Source organism: Ammospiza caudacuta, chromosome 33 (assembly GCF_027887145.1).
Source record: "Ammospiza caudacuta isolate bAmmCau1 chromosome 33, bAmmCau1.pri, whole genome shotgun sequence".
NCBI lineage: Eukaryota > Metazoa > Chordata > Aves > Passeriformes > Passerellidae > Ammospiza > Ammospiza caudacuta.
The window spans coordinates 545,973-557,780 of NC_080625.1; the positions used below are offsets into that span (position 1 = coordinate 545,973).

General features: G+C 53.6%; 1 protein-coding gene and 1 pseudogene across 1 annotated transcript in view; one reads left to right on the forward strand and one right to left on the reverse strand.

The window, feature by feature from the left end:
- The window catches only part of LOC131570177 (zinc finger protein 665-like), a 507,112-nt pseudogene that overhangs the window by 262,498 nt on the left and 232,806 nt on the right, over positions 1 to 11,808 (reverse strand).
- Positions 54 to 11,808, forward strand: part of ABCF1 (ATP binding cassette subfamily F member 1) — a 35,408-nt gene continuing 23,653 nt past the window's right edge. Inside the window, exons 1-12 of the mRNA XM_058822502.1 lie at positions 54 to 141; positions 1,794 to 1,840; positions 2,505 to 2,591; positions 3,512 to 3,649; positions 4,901 to 5,002; positions 5,931 to 5,999; positions 6,134 to 6,193; positions 6,595 to 6,636; positions 7,276 to 7,356; positions 8,668 to 8,793; positions 10,015 to 10,115; positions 11,320 to 11,405. Coding sequence (XP_058678485.1) covers positions 54 to 141; positions 1,794 to 1,840; positions 2,505 to 2,591; positions 3,512 to 3,649; positions 4,901 to 5,002; positions 5,931 to 5,999; positions 6,134 to 6,193; positions 6,595 to 6,636; positions 7,276 to 7,356; positions 8,668 to 8,793; positions 10,015 to 10,115; positions 11,320 to 11,405 — 1,027 coding nt within the window. The remainder of the gene's footprint in view (positions 142 to 1,793; positions 1,841 to 2,504; positions 2,592 to 3,511; positions 3,650 to 4,900; positions 5,003 to 5,930; positions 6,000 to 6,133; positions 6,194 to 6,594; positions 6,637 to 7,275; positions 7,357 to 8,667; positions 8,794 to 10,014; positions 10,116 to 11,319; positions 11,406 to 11,808) is intronic.

Sequence of the window (11,808 nt, forward strand, 5' to 3'; positions counted from 1 at the left end):
AATGAGAAGCGGTTTTGCGGCCCGGAAGCAGCTCGCAGCGGCGGTGGCGGCGCATGCGCAGTGCGCGGTGCCTGGCCATGCCGAAGGGAGCGCGGCCGGCAGGGGCCAAGCAGGAGGAATGGAAGGGGGGGGACGAGGAGGGTGAGACCCCCGGGAGGGGACCCCGAAACTGGGGGAGACCCCCGGGATGGGACCCCGGGATGGGAGGGGGATGATGGGGAGACCCCCGGGATGGGACCCCGGGATTGGGGAGGATGAGGGGGAGACCCCCGGGGCTGTGGGGGATAAGGGTAAGACCCCCACGAGGGGACCCCAGAAATGGCGGGAGGAGGGTGAGACCCTCATGGAGGGACCCCGAAACTGAGGGGGAGACCTGGGGCTGGGACCCCCGGCAAAGGAGGGGGAGGATGAGGGTGAGACCCCCGTGAGGGGACCCCGAAACTGGAGGGGAGACCCCCGGGAGGGGACCCTCAAAATTGAGGGGAGGATGAGGGTGAGACCTCTGTTAGGGGACCCCAAAATGGTGGAGGGGGAGGAGAATCCCATGAGGGGAACCCGTGAGGGGACCCTGAGATTAAGGGGGGGACCCCAGAAATGGCGGGAGGAGGGTGAGACCCCCGTGAGGGGACCCCGGGAATGGCGGGACGAGGGTGAGACCCCCGTGTGGGGACCCCGGGACTGAGGGGGGACCCCGGGAATGGGACCCCCGGGAATGGAGGGGGGGGATGAGGGTGAGATCCCCGGGAGACGACCCTCAAACCTGAGGGGGGGATGAGGGTGAGACCCTGTGAGGAGACCCCAAAATGGTGCAGCGGGGAGAATCCATGAGGGGAACCCGGGGTAGGACCCCAGGATTGAGGGAGGGACCCCAGAAATGGCGGGAGGAGGTTGGACCCCCATGAGGGGACCCCGGGACTGAGGGGGGAACCCCAGAAATGGCGGGACGAGGGTGAGACCCCCGTGTGGGGACCCCGGGACTGAGGGGGGACCCCGGGAATGGGACCCCGGGATTGAGGGGGGGATGAGGTTGAGACCCCCGTGAGGGAACCCCAAAATGGCAGAGGGGGAGAGAACCCCGTGAGGGGACCCCGGGATTGAGAGGGGACCCCAGAAATGGCGGGAGGAGGGTGAGACTCCCATGAGGGGTTCCCGAAATGGTGAATGGAGGAGAACCCCGTGAGGGGACCCCGAAATGGTGGATGGGGGAGAACCCCGTGAGGGGACCCCAGAAATGGCGGGAGGAGGGTGAGACCCTCATGAGGGGACCCCGAAATGGTGGATGGGGGAGACCCCCGTGAGGGAACCCCAAAATGGCAGAGGGGGAGAGAACCTTGTGAGGGGACCCCGGGATTGAGAGGGGACCCCAGAAATGGCGGGAGGAGGGTGAGACTCCCATGAGGGGACCCCGAAATGGTGGATGGGGGAGAACCCCGTGAGGGGACCCCGAAATGGTGGATGGGGGAGAACCCCGTGAGGGGACCCCAGAAATGGCGGGAGGAGGGTGAGACCCCCGTGAGGGGACCCCAAACTGAGGGGGTTGGAGGTGGATAAGACCCCCGGGATTGAGGGGGAACCCCCATGAGGGGACCCCAGGATTTTGGGGAGCCCCCTGGGATTGAGGGGAGCCCCTCAGGATTTTGTGCCCCTTTGTTTTCCCCCATTTTTTCACCCCAAACCTCCCCATTTTGGGGGAACCCCGCCCAAACCAACTCCTGAATTTGGGGAGGGGTCTCCCCCCAAACCTTCGGATTTTGGGGTGCCCCCAGACCCATTTAACCCCTCCTGCCCCACAGAGCAACCGGTCAAGAAGGGCAAGAAGGACCGGAAAGGCAAAAAATCCGTGAGTGACCCCTGACCTTTGACTTCTGACCCCTCCCCCAAATTCCTGGGGACCCCTCCCTGAATTCCCAAAATTCCTGGACCCCAAAATTCCCATTTTTCCCCCCAGAATTCCCAGATTTCCACCCAAAATTCCCATTTTGTCCCTAAAATTCCTGGATCTTCCAAAGAAATTCCCAGTTTTTCCCCAAAATTCTCAGATCTTTCCCAAAATTCCTGGGTTTCCACCTACAGTTCCAAGATTTTCCCTAAAATTCCCAGATTTTTCCTCAAAATTCCAATTTTTTTCCCCAAGATTCTCAGATTTTTCCAAAAACTCCAAGGTTTTTCCCTAAAATGCTCAGGTTTCCCTCAAAACTCCCAGGTTTTCCCTCAAAATCCCCAAATTTTCCCAAAATCCCCAGACTTCCCTCCCAAATTTCTCATTTTTCCCCCCAAATTCCCATTTTTTCCCCCAGAAATTCCCGAATTTCTCCCAAATTTCCCATTTTATCCCCCAGAATTTCCTGAATTTCTCCCAAATTTCCCATTTTATCCCCCAGAATTTCCCCGAATTTCTCCCAAATTTCCCATTTTCCCCCAGAAATTCCTGAATTTCTCCAAATTTCCCATTTTATCCCCCAGAATTTCCCGAATTTCTCCCAAATTTCCCATTTTCCCCCCAGTTCTTCGAGGAATTGGCTGAGGAGGAGAAGGCGGCGCCGGCCCCGCCCCCTCCCGCCCCCGAGAAGGAGGGGCCAGCACCCGCCCAGGTTAATCATGCAAATTAGGTTAATTAGCTATGCAAATTAGGTTAATCAGTTATGCGAGTTAGGCTGATTAGGCAGGGATTAGTGAGGGAGGGGTGTGAAGTGGGCGGGGTTAATGAAAGGGTTAAATGGGGTGGGAGGTGCTTAATTGGGTGGGGCTTGGTGGGAGGGGCTAAAGGGGAGGAGCTTAAAAGGGAGGGGTTAAAGGAAAGGGGAGGGGCTTAAAGGGAAAAGGGGTGGAGCTAAAGGGGGCGATGATGAAAAGGGGAGGGGCTAAAGAGGGTGGAGTTGGAGGGGCGGAGCTAAAGATGGTGGAGTTGGAGGGGCGGAGCTAAAGAGGGTGTGGATCAAAGGGGAGGGGCTAAATCTAAAAGGGGAGGGGCTAAGATGGGTGGGGCTAAAAGGTGACAAAAGGGGAGGGGCTAAAAGGGGTGGGGCAAGCAGGTGGGAGTTAAAGGAAAGGCCAAAAAGGGGCGGAGCTAAAGAGGGTGAGGGCAAAAAGGGGTGGAGTAAAAGGGGAGGGGCTAAAAGGGGTGGGGCTTAGAGGGGAGGGGCTAAGGTGAGGGGTTAAAGGTGACAAAAGGGGTGGGGCCAAGTGGGTGGGAGTTAAAGGGGCGGGGCTAAGGTGGGTGGGGCTAAAGGGGGTGGGGCCAAGTGGGTGGGAGTTAAAGGGGCGGGGCTAAGGTGGGTGGGGCTAAAGGGGATGGGGCCAAATGGGTGAAGTTAAAGAGAAAGGCCAAAAGGGGTGGAGCTTAAATGGGAGGGGCTGATGGGGAGGGATTAATGCAAATTAGGGGAGGGGCTAAGAGAGGAGGGGTTAAAATGGGCGGAGCCAAACCCAGCCTGATTCCAATACTCCAAACATTGACCAAGCGGCTGATGAAGAGCTAATTACCATAATGAGTGCTAATTAACGCCCCCAGGGCTCTCGGCGGAAGCGGGACCGGCGGAAGGAGGGGCGGCGGCCGCGGGGGGCGGAGCCTGAGCCCGAGGAGGCGGAGCTTAGCCGCAGGCTGCAGGCGCTGGCGGCCGCTGCTGACGAGGAGGACGAGGAGGAGGAGGAGGAAGGTCCTGGAAGGGAATTTGGGGGGATTTGGGGGTCCTGGAAGGGAATTTGGGGGTCCTGGAAGGGAATTTGGGGGTCTTGGGGGGAATCTGGGGGGGATTTGGGGGTTCTGGGGGGGATTTAGGGGGTCCTGGGGGGAGTTTGGGGGGGATTTGGGGGTCATGGAAGGGAATTTGGGGGTCCTGGGGGGTATTTGAGGGGGATTTGGGGGTTCTGTGGGGGGATTTGGGGATCCTGGAGGGAATTTGGGGGTCCTGGGGGGAATTTGGGGGAGATTTGGGGGTCCTGGGGGGGATTTGGGGGTCTTGGGGGGAATTTGGGGGGGATTTGGGGGTTCTGGGGGGGATTTGGGGGGGATTTGGGGGTCCTGGAGGGAATTTGGGGGTCCTGGGGGGAATCTGGGGGATTTGGGGGGGATTTGGGGGGTCCTGGGGGGCTCTGAGCCCTGGGGACCCCTCAGTGACCCCTCCCCAAAATGTGCCCACAGCTCCAACAGGGAGGAGGGGAGCGAGGAGGAGGAAGGTGAGGAGAAAATGGGGGGAAAAAAGGGGAAAAATGGGAAAAACATGCAAAAAAAAAGGAAAAAATTGGATAAAAATGGGGGAAAATGAAAAAAAAATGAGGAAAATTCACAAAAAATGGGGGGAAAAATGGGAAAATACGGAGAGGGGATAATGGAAAAAATTGGGGAAAGTAGGAAAAATGGGGGAAACGGAAAAAAGTTGGGGAAAATGGGAAAGAAATGGGGAAAAACCACAAAAAAAAAAGGGAGGAATGGGAAAAATGGGAGAAAATCACAAGAATTTGGGAAAATGGGAAAAAAACCCCGCAAAAACTGAGAAAAAGTTCAGAAAAATTGAGAAAAAGTCCCCGAAAAATGGGGGAAAATCCATAAAAGTGGACAAAAAATCCTGAAAATGGGGACAATCCACAAAATATGGGGTGGAAAACTACAAAAATAGGAAAAGTCATAAAAAATGGGGGGAAAATCCACAAAATTGGCATAAATTCCTTAAAAAGGGGGAAAATCCCCCAAAATGGTAAAAATTAAAAAATATGGGGGGAAATCTTTTCAAGATGGGGAACAGTTTCTCAAAAATGGAAATTTCTAAGGAGAAACTTTTAAAAAATGGGAAAAAACTTCAATAAAAAGTGGAATTCTGGGAGGTTTTGGGGTGTGAATGCGGGAGAAGGGGGAATTTTGGGGGACAGTGGAATAATTTGGGGTTTTTTTGGTGTTTTTTAGGGTGGGAATGTTTTTGCTGCCCTGAACCAGGAGCAGAGCGAGGAAGAGGAGGAGGAGGAGGAGGAAAAGGAGAAAAAGCCAACAAAGGGCAAAAGCAACAAGGTGGGGGGAGAAATCCCCAAAACTCCTGAGAACAACCCAAAAAAATCCTGAAAAAAAACCCCAAAATCCCTGAGAAAAACCTCAAAAAAATCTGAAAAAAAACCCCAAAATCCCTGAGAAAAACCTCAAAAAATCCTGAAAAAAAAAAAAAACCAAAATCCCTGAGAAAAACCTCAAAAAAATCTGAAAAAAAACCCCAAAATCCCTGAGAAAAACCTCAAAAAAATCTGAAAAAAAACCCCAAAATCCCTGAGAAAAACCTCAAAAAAATCTGGAAAAAAATCCCCAAAATCTCTGAGAAAAACCAAAAAAATCCTGGAAAAAAACCCCAAAATCCCTGAGAAAAACCTCAAAAAAAATCTGGAAAAAAAAAAACCAAAATCCCTGAGAAAAACCTCAAAAAATTCTGGGGAAAAAACCCCAAATCCCTGAGAAAAACCTCAAAAAATTCTGGGGAAAAAAACCCCAAAATCTCTGAGAAAAACCCAAAAAAAATCCTGAAAAAAAACCCCAAAATCCCTGAAAAAAGCCTCAAAAAATTCTGGGAAAAAAACCCCAAAATCCCTGAGAAAAACCCAAAAAATATTGGAAAAAGACCTCAAAATCCCTGAGAAAAACCTCAAAAAATTCTGGAAAAAAAATCCCCAAATTCCCTCAAACAAACCCCAAAATCCTCAGGAGAAACCCACAAAAGTCTCTTGAAAAAAAGCCCCAAAATCGCTTAAAAATCCCCCAAAATCCTAAGAAAAAACCCCAAAAAATTCTGGAAAAAAACCCCAAATTCCCTCAAAAAAGCCAAAAAAAAATCCAAAAATTTCTGGACAAAAACCCCAAAATTCCTGAAAAACCCCCAAAGCCTTCTCAAAACCCCAAATTTTAGACCAAGACCCCAAAATCCTTCAAAAACCCCAAATTTTCGTGTCCCCAGGAGGAAGAGGAGGCTGAGAAGAGGAAGAAGAAAAACCCCAAGAAGGAAAAGCCCAAAGGGAAGAAGCAGGTGCAGAAATTTTGGGGTTTTTTCCCAATTTCGGGGTTTTCCCCCATTTTTTATTTTTAATTCCCACATTTTTGGGGACGCCAAATGTCCCAAATTTTGGGGATTTTTCTCATTTTTGTCCCCAAAATCCTCAGGGGAAACCTCCCAGCGATGAGGATGAGGCCGAAGGCTCCGAGGAGGCTCCGGGCAGGAAGGTGAGGGGGGAATTTGGGGGGAATTTGGGGGGAATTTGGGTTTTTTTGGGGGGGATTTGGGGCAAAAACTCCCAAATTTGGGATTTTGGGGCATGGAGAGCCCAAAATTTGAGAATTCTGGGGTTTTTTTGAGCTCAAAGACTCCAAAATTTGGAGGTTCTGGGGGGATGGGAGCCCCCAAATTTGGGATTTTTGGGGGTTTGGGGAATGTGGGACCCCAAATTTGGGATTTTCGGGGCTTTTTGGGGTTTTTGGGGTTGTGAAGCCCCAACTTTGGGGGTTTTTGAGCCATTTTGGGGATTTTGGGGTTGTGAAGCCCCAACTTTGGGGGTTTTTGCCCCGTTTTGGGACAGAACAAGTTCGGGGCCCTGAGGGAGGAGGAGGAGGAGGAGGAGGAGGAGGAGGAGGAGGAGGAGGAAGGAGCCCGGAAGGGAAGCGAGAACGTGAGTTTGGGATTTGGGGATTTTGGGGATATTTTGGGGGTTTTGGGGCTATTTTGGGGTTATTTTGGGGTTATTTTGGAGTATTTTGGGGTTTTATTTGGGAAATTTTTGGGATTTTTTGGGGTTTTTTTTTTAGAATGCTTTTGGAGGTACTTTGGGTTTATTGTTTTGGGATATTTGGGATAATTTGGGATATTTGGGGGGTTTTGGGATTATTTGGGGATTATTATTTTTGGGATTATTTTTGGGATTATTTTTGGGATTTTTTTGGGGTTTTTTTTAAGAATACTTTTGGAGGTACTTTGGGTTTGTTATTTTGGGATATTTGGGATAATTTGGGATATTTGGGGGAATTTGGGATTATTTTGGGGGTGTTTTGGGGGTATTTTGGTGGTTTATTGGGATATTTTGAAGAATTTTGAGATAATTTGGGATATTTGGGGGTTTTTTGAGGGGTTTTGATGGATTTTGAGAACATTTGGGGATATTCTGGGTTTTTTCAGGAGTTATTTTAGAATATTTTGGGGATATTTTGGGCTAGTTTGGGGTTATTTTTGGTGTGTTTATTTCGGATATTTTGGGCCGTTTTTGGGTATTTTGGGCCATTTGGGGTCGTTTTTCTCCGTTTTGGTTCCGCAGGAGGAGGAGGAGGGGGCGGGGCCGAGGGCGGGGCCGGACGCCCGCGTCAGCAAAAAGGAGAAGAAGAAAATGAAGAAGCAGGTGGGGGGCGGGGCTTAACCGGGGCGGGGCCTAAAGGGGGCGGGGCTTAGCTACAGGGGCATGGCTTTGAGAAAGTGGGTGTGGCCTAACAGGGCATTGCTTTGGTGTATGACTGTGGGCGGGGCTTAGCCAAGGGGCGTGGCCTAGCAGCATGGCTTGGGGGTGTGGGTGTGGCTTAGCAAAAGGGGTGTGGCCTAACAGGGCATTGGTTTGGTGTAAGGCTGTGGGCGGGGCTTAGCCAAGGGGGTGTGGCACGGGTTGATGGTTGGGGCGGGGCTTAGCCAAAGGGGCGTGGCCTGTTTGTGGGCATGTCCCTGATGGGCGTGGCGTGTTTGTGGCCCCGCCCAGGCGGAGTTTGAGCGGCAGCTGGCGCGGCTGCGGGCGGCGGCCATGACAGGGGGCGGGTCCGTTTGCGCGCGTGTCCCTGGTGGGCGTGGCTCATGGTGGGCGTGTCCCTGCCTGTTTGCCCCGCCCATGCAGAGTTTGAGTGTCAGGTGGCCATGACCGGGGGCGCGTCCCGGTGGGCGTATCCCACACTGGGTGTGTCCCTGCATGGACACGCCCCTTTTGTGGGCGTGTCCCTGACCGCTGGCCCCGCCCAGGCGGATTTTGAGTGGCAGCTGGCGTCGCTGCGCGCGGCCGCCATGACCCACGGTGGGCGTGTCCCGGTGTGTGTATCCCACGGTAGGCGTGTCCCGGTGGGTGTGTCCCACGGTAGGCGTGTCCCGGTGTGTGTATCCCACGGTGGGCGTGTCCCGGTGGGTGTATCCCACGGTGGGCGTGTCCCGGTGTGTGTATCCCACGGTAGGCGTGTCCCGGTGTGTGTATCCCACGGTGGGCGTGTCCCGGTGTGTGTATCCCACGGTAGGCGTGTCCCGGTGGGTGTGTCCCACGGTGGGCGTGTCCCGGAGTGTGTATCCCACGGTGGGCGTGTCCTCGTGTGTGTATCCCACGGTGGGCGTGTCCCGGTGTGTGTATCCCACGGTGGGCGCGTCCCGGTGTGTGTATCCCACGGTGGGCGTGTCCCGGTGGGTGTATCCCACGGTGGGCGTGTCCCGGTGTGTGTATCCCACGGTGGGCGTGTCCCGGTGTGTGTGTGTGTATCCCACGGTGGGCGTGTCCCGGTGTGTGTATCCCACGGTGGGCGTGTCCCGGTGTGTGTGTGTGTATCCCACGGTGGGCGCGTCCCGGTGGGTGTATCCCACGGTGGGCGTGTCCCGGTGTGTGTATCCCACGGTGGGCGTGTCCCGGTGGGTGTGTCCCACGGTGGGCGTGTCCCTGACGGGCGTGGCGCTCTGTGGCCCCGCCCAGGCGGAGTTTGAGCGGCAGGTGGCGTCGCTGCGCGCGGCCGCCATGACGGGCGAGGGCGACTTCGCCGTGTCCCAGGCCGAGCTGTCGTCGCGCCAGGCCATGCTGGAGAACGCCTCCGACATCAAGGTGGGCACGGGGGGCAGATACACCTGGGGGGGGCAAATACACCTGGGGGGGGCAAAACTCAATTGGGGGGGGGTGAAAAGGGTGGGCACGGGTGGCAGAGCTCATCTGGGGGGGGCAAATACACCTGGGGGGGGCAAATACACCTGGGGGGGGCAAATGCACCTGGGGGGGGTGAAAAGGGTGGGCACGGGGGGCAGAGCCCGCCTGGGCGGGGCAAATACACCTGGGGGGGGGTAAATACACCTGGGGGGGGGGGTAAAATACACCTGGGGGGGCAAATACACCTGGGGGGGGTGAAAAGGGTGGGCACGGGGGGCAAAACACACCTGGAGGGGGGCAAATACACCTGGGGGGGTAAAATACACCTGGGGGGGGTAAATACACCTGGGGGGGTAAATACACCTGGGGGGGGCAAATACACCTGGGGGGGGGTAAAATACACCTGGGTGGGGCAAATACACCTGGGGGGGGCAAATACACCTGGGGGGGGGTAAATACACCTGGGGGGGTAAATACACCTGGGGGGGGTAAAATACACCTGGGGGGGGGAAAATACACCTGGAGAATCTCTAAGTTCACCTGGAGGGGGGTAAAAATACACCTAGGGGGGTAAAATACATCTGGAGGTCCCAAAATTCACCTGGACGGGGGCAAAACTCACCTGGGGGGGTAAAATACACCTGGAGAGAGGCAAATACACCTGGGGGTTTTCCCCCGTTTTTCCCATTATTTCCCCGTTTTTTCTGTGATTTTTCCCCATTTTTCCCCCCTTTTTTCCCATTTTTCTCCCGTTTTTTCCCATTTTCTCCCCCGTTTTTCTCCCATATTTCACCCGTTTTTTCCCCGTTTTTTCCCCGTTTTTTTTTCCCCATTTTTTCCCATTTTTCCCCATTTCTCCCCCATTTTTTCCCATTTTTCCCCATTTTTTCCCATTTTGTCCCCGTTTTTTTCCCATTTTTTCCCCGTTTTTCCCATTTTCCCCCCGTTTTTTCCCATTTTTCCCCGTTTTTTTCTCATTTTTTCCCCGTTTTTTTCCCATTTTTTCCCCGTCTTTTTCCCATTTTCTCCCCCGTTTTCCCCTGTTTTTTCCCATTTTTCCCCCTTTTTTCCCATTTTTTCCCCATTTTTTCTGTGATTTTTCCCCATTTTTCCCATTTTTCCCCCGTTTTTCCCCATTTCCCCCCAGTTTTCCCATTTTCTGCGTTTTTTGCCCCGTTCCAGCTGGAGAAGTTCAGCATCTCGGCCCACGGCAAGGATCTCTACGTCAACGCCGACCTGTTCATCGTGGCCGGGCGCCGCTACGGCCTCGTGGGGCCCAACGGGTCAGACTGGGGCGAAAAACGGGGATTTTGGGCAATTTTGGATTTTTGGGGTTAATTCTGGGGGTTTGGGCAAAAATCCCGGACTTTTTGGGGTTAATTCTGGGGCTTTTGGGGTTAATTCTGGGGGTTTGGGGTTAATTCAGGTGCTACGGCCTCGTGGGGCCCAACGGGTCCAACTGGGGCGAAATCCCTGGATTTTGGGCAATTTGGGATTTTTGGGGTTAATTCTGGGGGGTTTGGGCAAAAATCCCAGAGCTTTTGGGGTTAATTCTGGGGGTTTTGGGGTTAATTCTGGGGGTTTGGGCAAAAATCTCGGAGTTTTTGGGGTTAATTCTGGGGGTTTTGGGGTTAATTCTGAGGGTTTGGGGTTAATTCAGGTGCTACGGCCTCGTGGGGCCCAACGGGTCAGATTGGGGGGAAATCCAGGGATTTTGGGCAATTTGGGATTTTTGGGGTTAATTCTGGGGGTTTTGGGGTTAATTCTGGGTAGTTTGGGGGTTATTTTGGGGTAACTTTGGGTGGATTTTGGCTTCGTTTGGGGTTAATTTTGCTTTACTTTGGGGTGAATTTTGGGTGAATTTTGGGTGAATTTTGCGTGAATTTTGGGTGAATTCTGGGTGAATTTTGGGTGAATTCTGGGTGAATTTTGGGTGAATTCTGGGTGAATTTTGGGTTGATTTTGAGTGAATTCTGGGAGATTTGGGGGTGAGTTTGGGGTCCGTTTTGGGCTGAGTTTGGGAGGATTTGGGGCTGAGTTTGGGGTCCGTTTTGGGGTGAGTTTGGGTGGATTTGGGGTGAGTTTGGGGTCCATTTTGGGGTGAGTTTGGGTGGATTTGGGGGTGAGTTTGGGGTCCGTTTTGGGGTGAGTTTGGGTGGATTTGGGGGTGAGTTTGGGGTCCGTTTTGGGGTGAGTTTGGGTGGATTTGGGGGTGATTTTGGGGTCCATTTTGGGGTGAGTTTGGGTGGATTTGGGGTGAGTTTGGGGTCCGTTTTGGGGTGAGTTTGGGAGGATTTGGGGGTGATTTTGGGGTCCATTTTGGGCTGAGTTTGGGTCCATTTTGGGCTGAGTTTGGGTGGATTTGGGGCTGAGTTTGGGTGGATTTGGGGGTGAGTTTGGGGTCCGTTTTGGGGTGAGTTTGGGTGGATTTTGGGCTGAGTTTGGGGTCCGTTTTGGGGTGAGTTTGGGTGCATTTGGGTGTTCCAGGAAGGGGAAGACGACGCTGCTGAAGCACATCGCCAACCGCGCCCTCAGCATCCCCCCCAACATCGACGTGCTGCTCTGCGAGCAGGGTGAGATACTCCGGGCTTACACAGGGCTTACACAGGGGTTACGCCTGGCTTACACCTGGGATACACCGGGGTTACACCTGGGTTATACTTGGGTTACTCCGGGGTTACACAGGGCTTACACAGGGGTTACACTGGGGTTACACCCGAGTTACACAGGGGTTACACCAGGGTTACACTGGGGTTACACCAGGGTTACACCGGGGTTACACCAGGGTTACACTGGGGTTACACCGGGGTTACACCAGGGTTACACTGGGGTTACACCGGGGTTATACTGGGGTTACACTGGGGTTACACGGGTTACACCGGGGTTACACTGGGGTTACACAGGGGTTACACCGGGGTTACACCAGGGTTATACCTGGGTTACACAGGGGTTACACATGGGTTACACAGGGGTTAC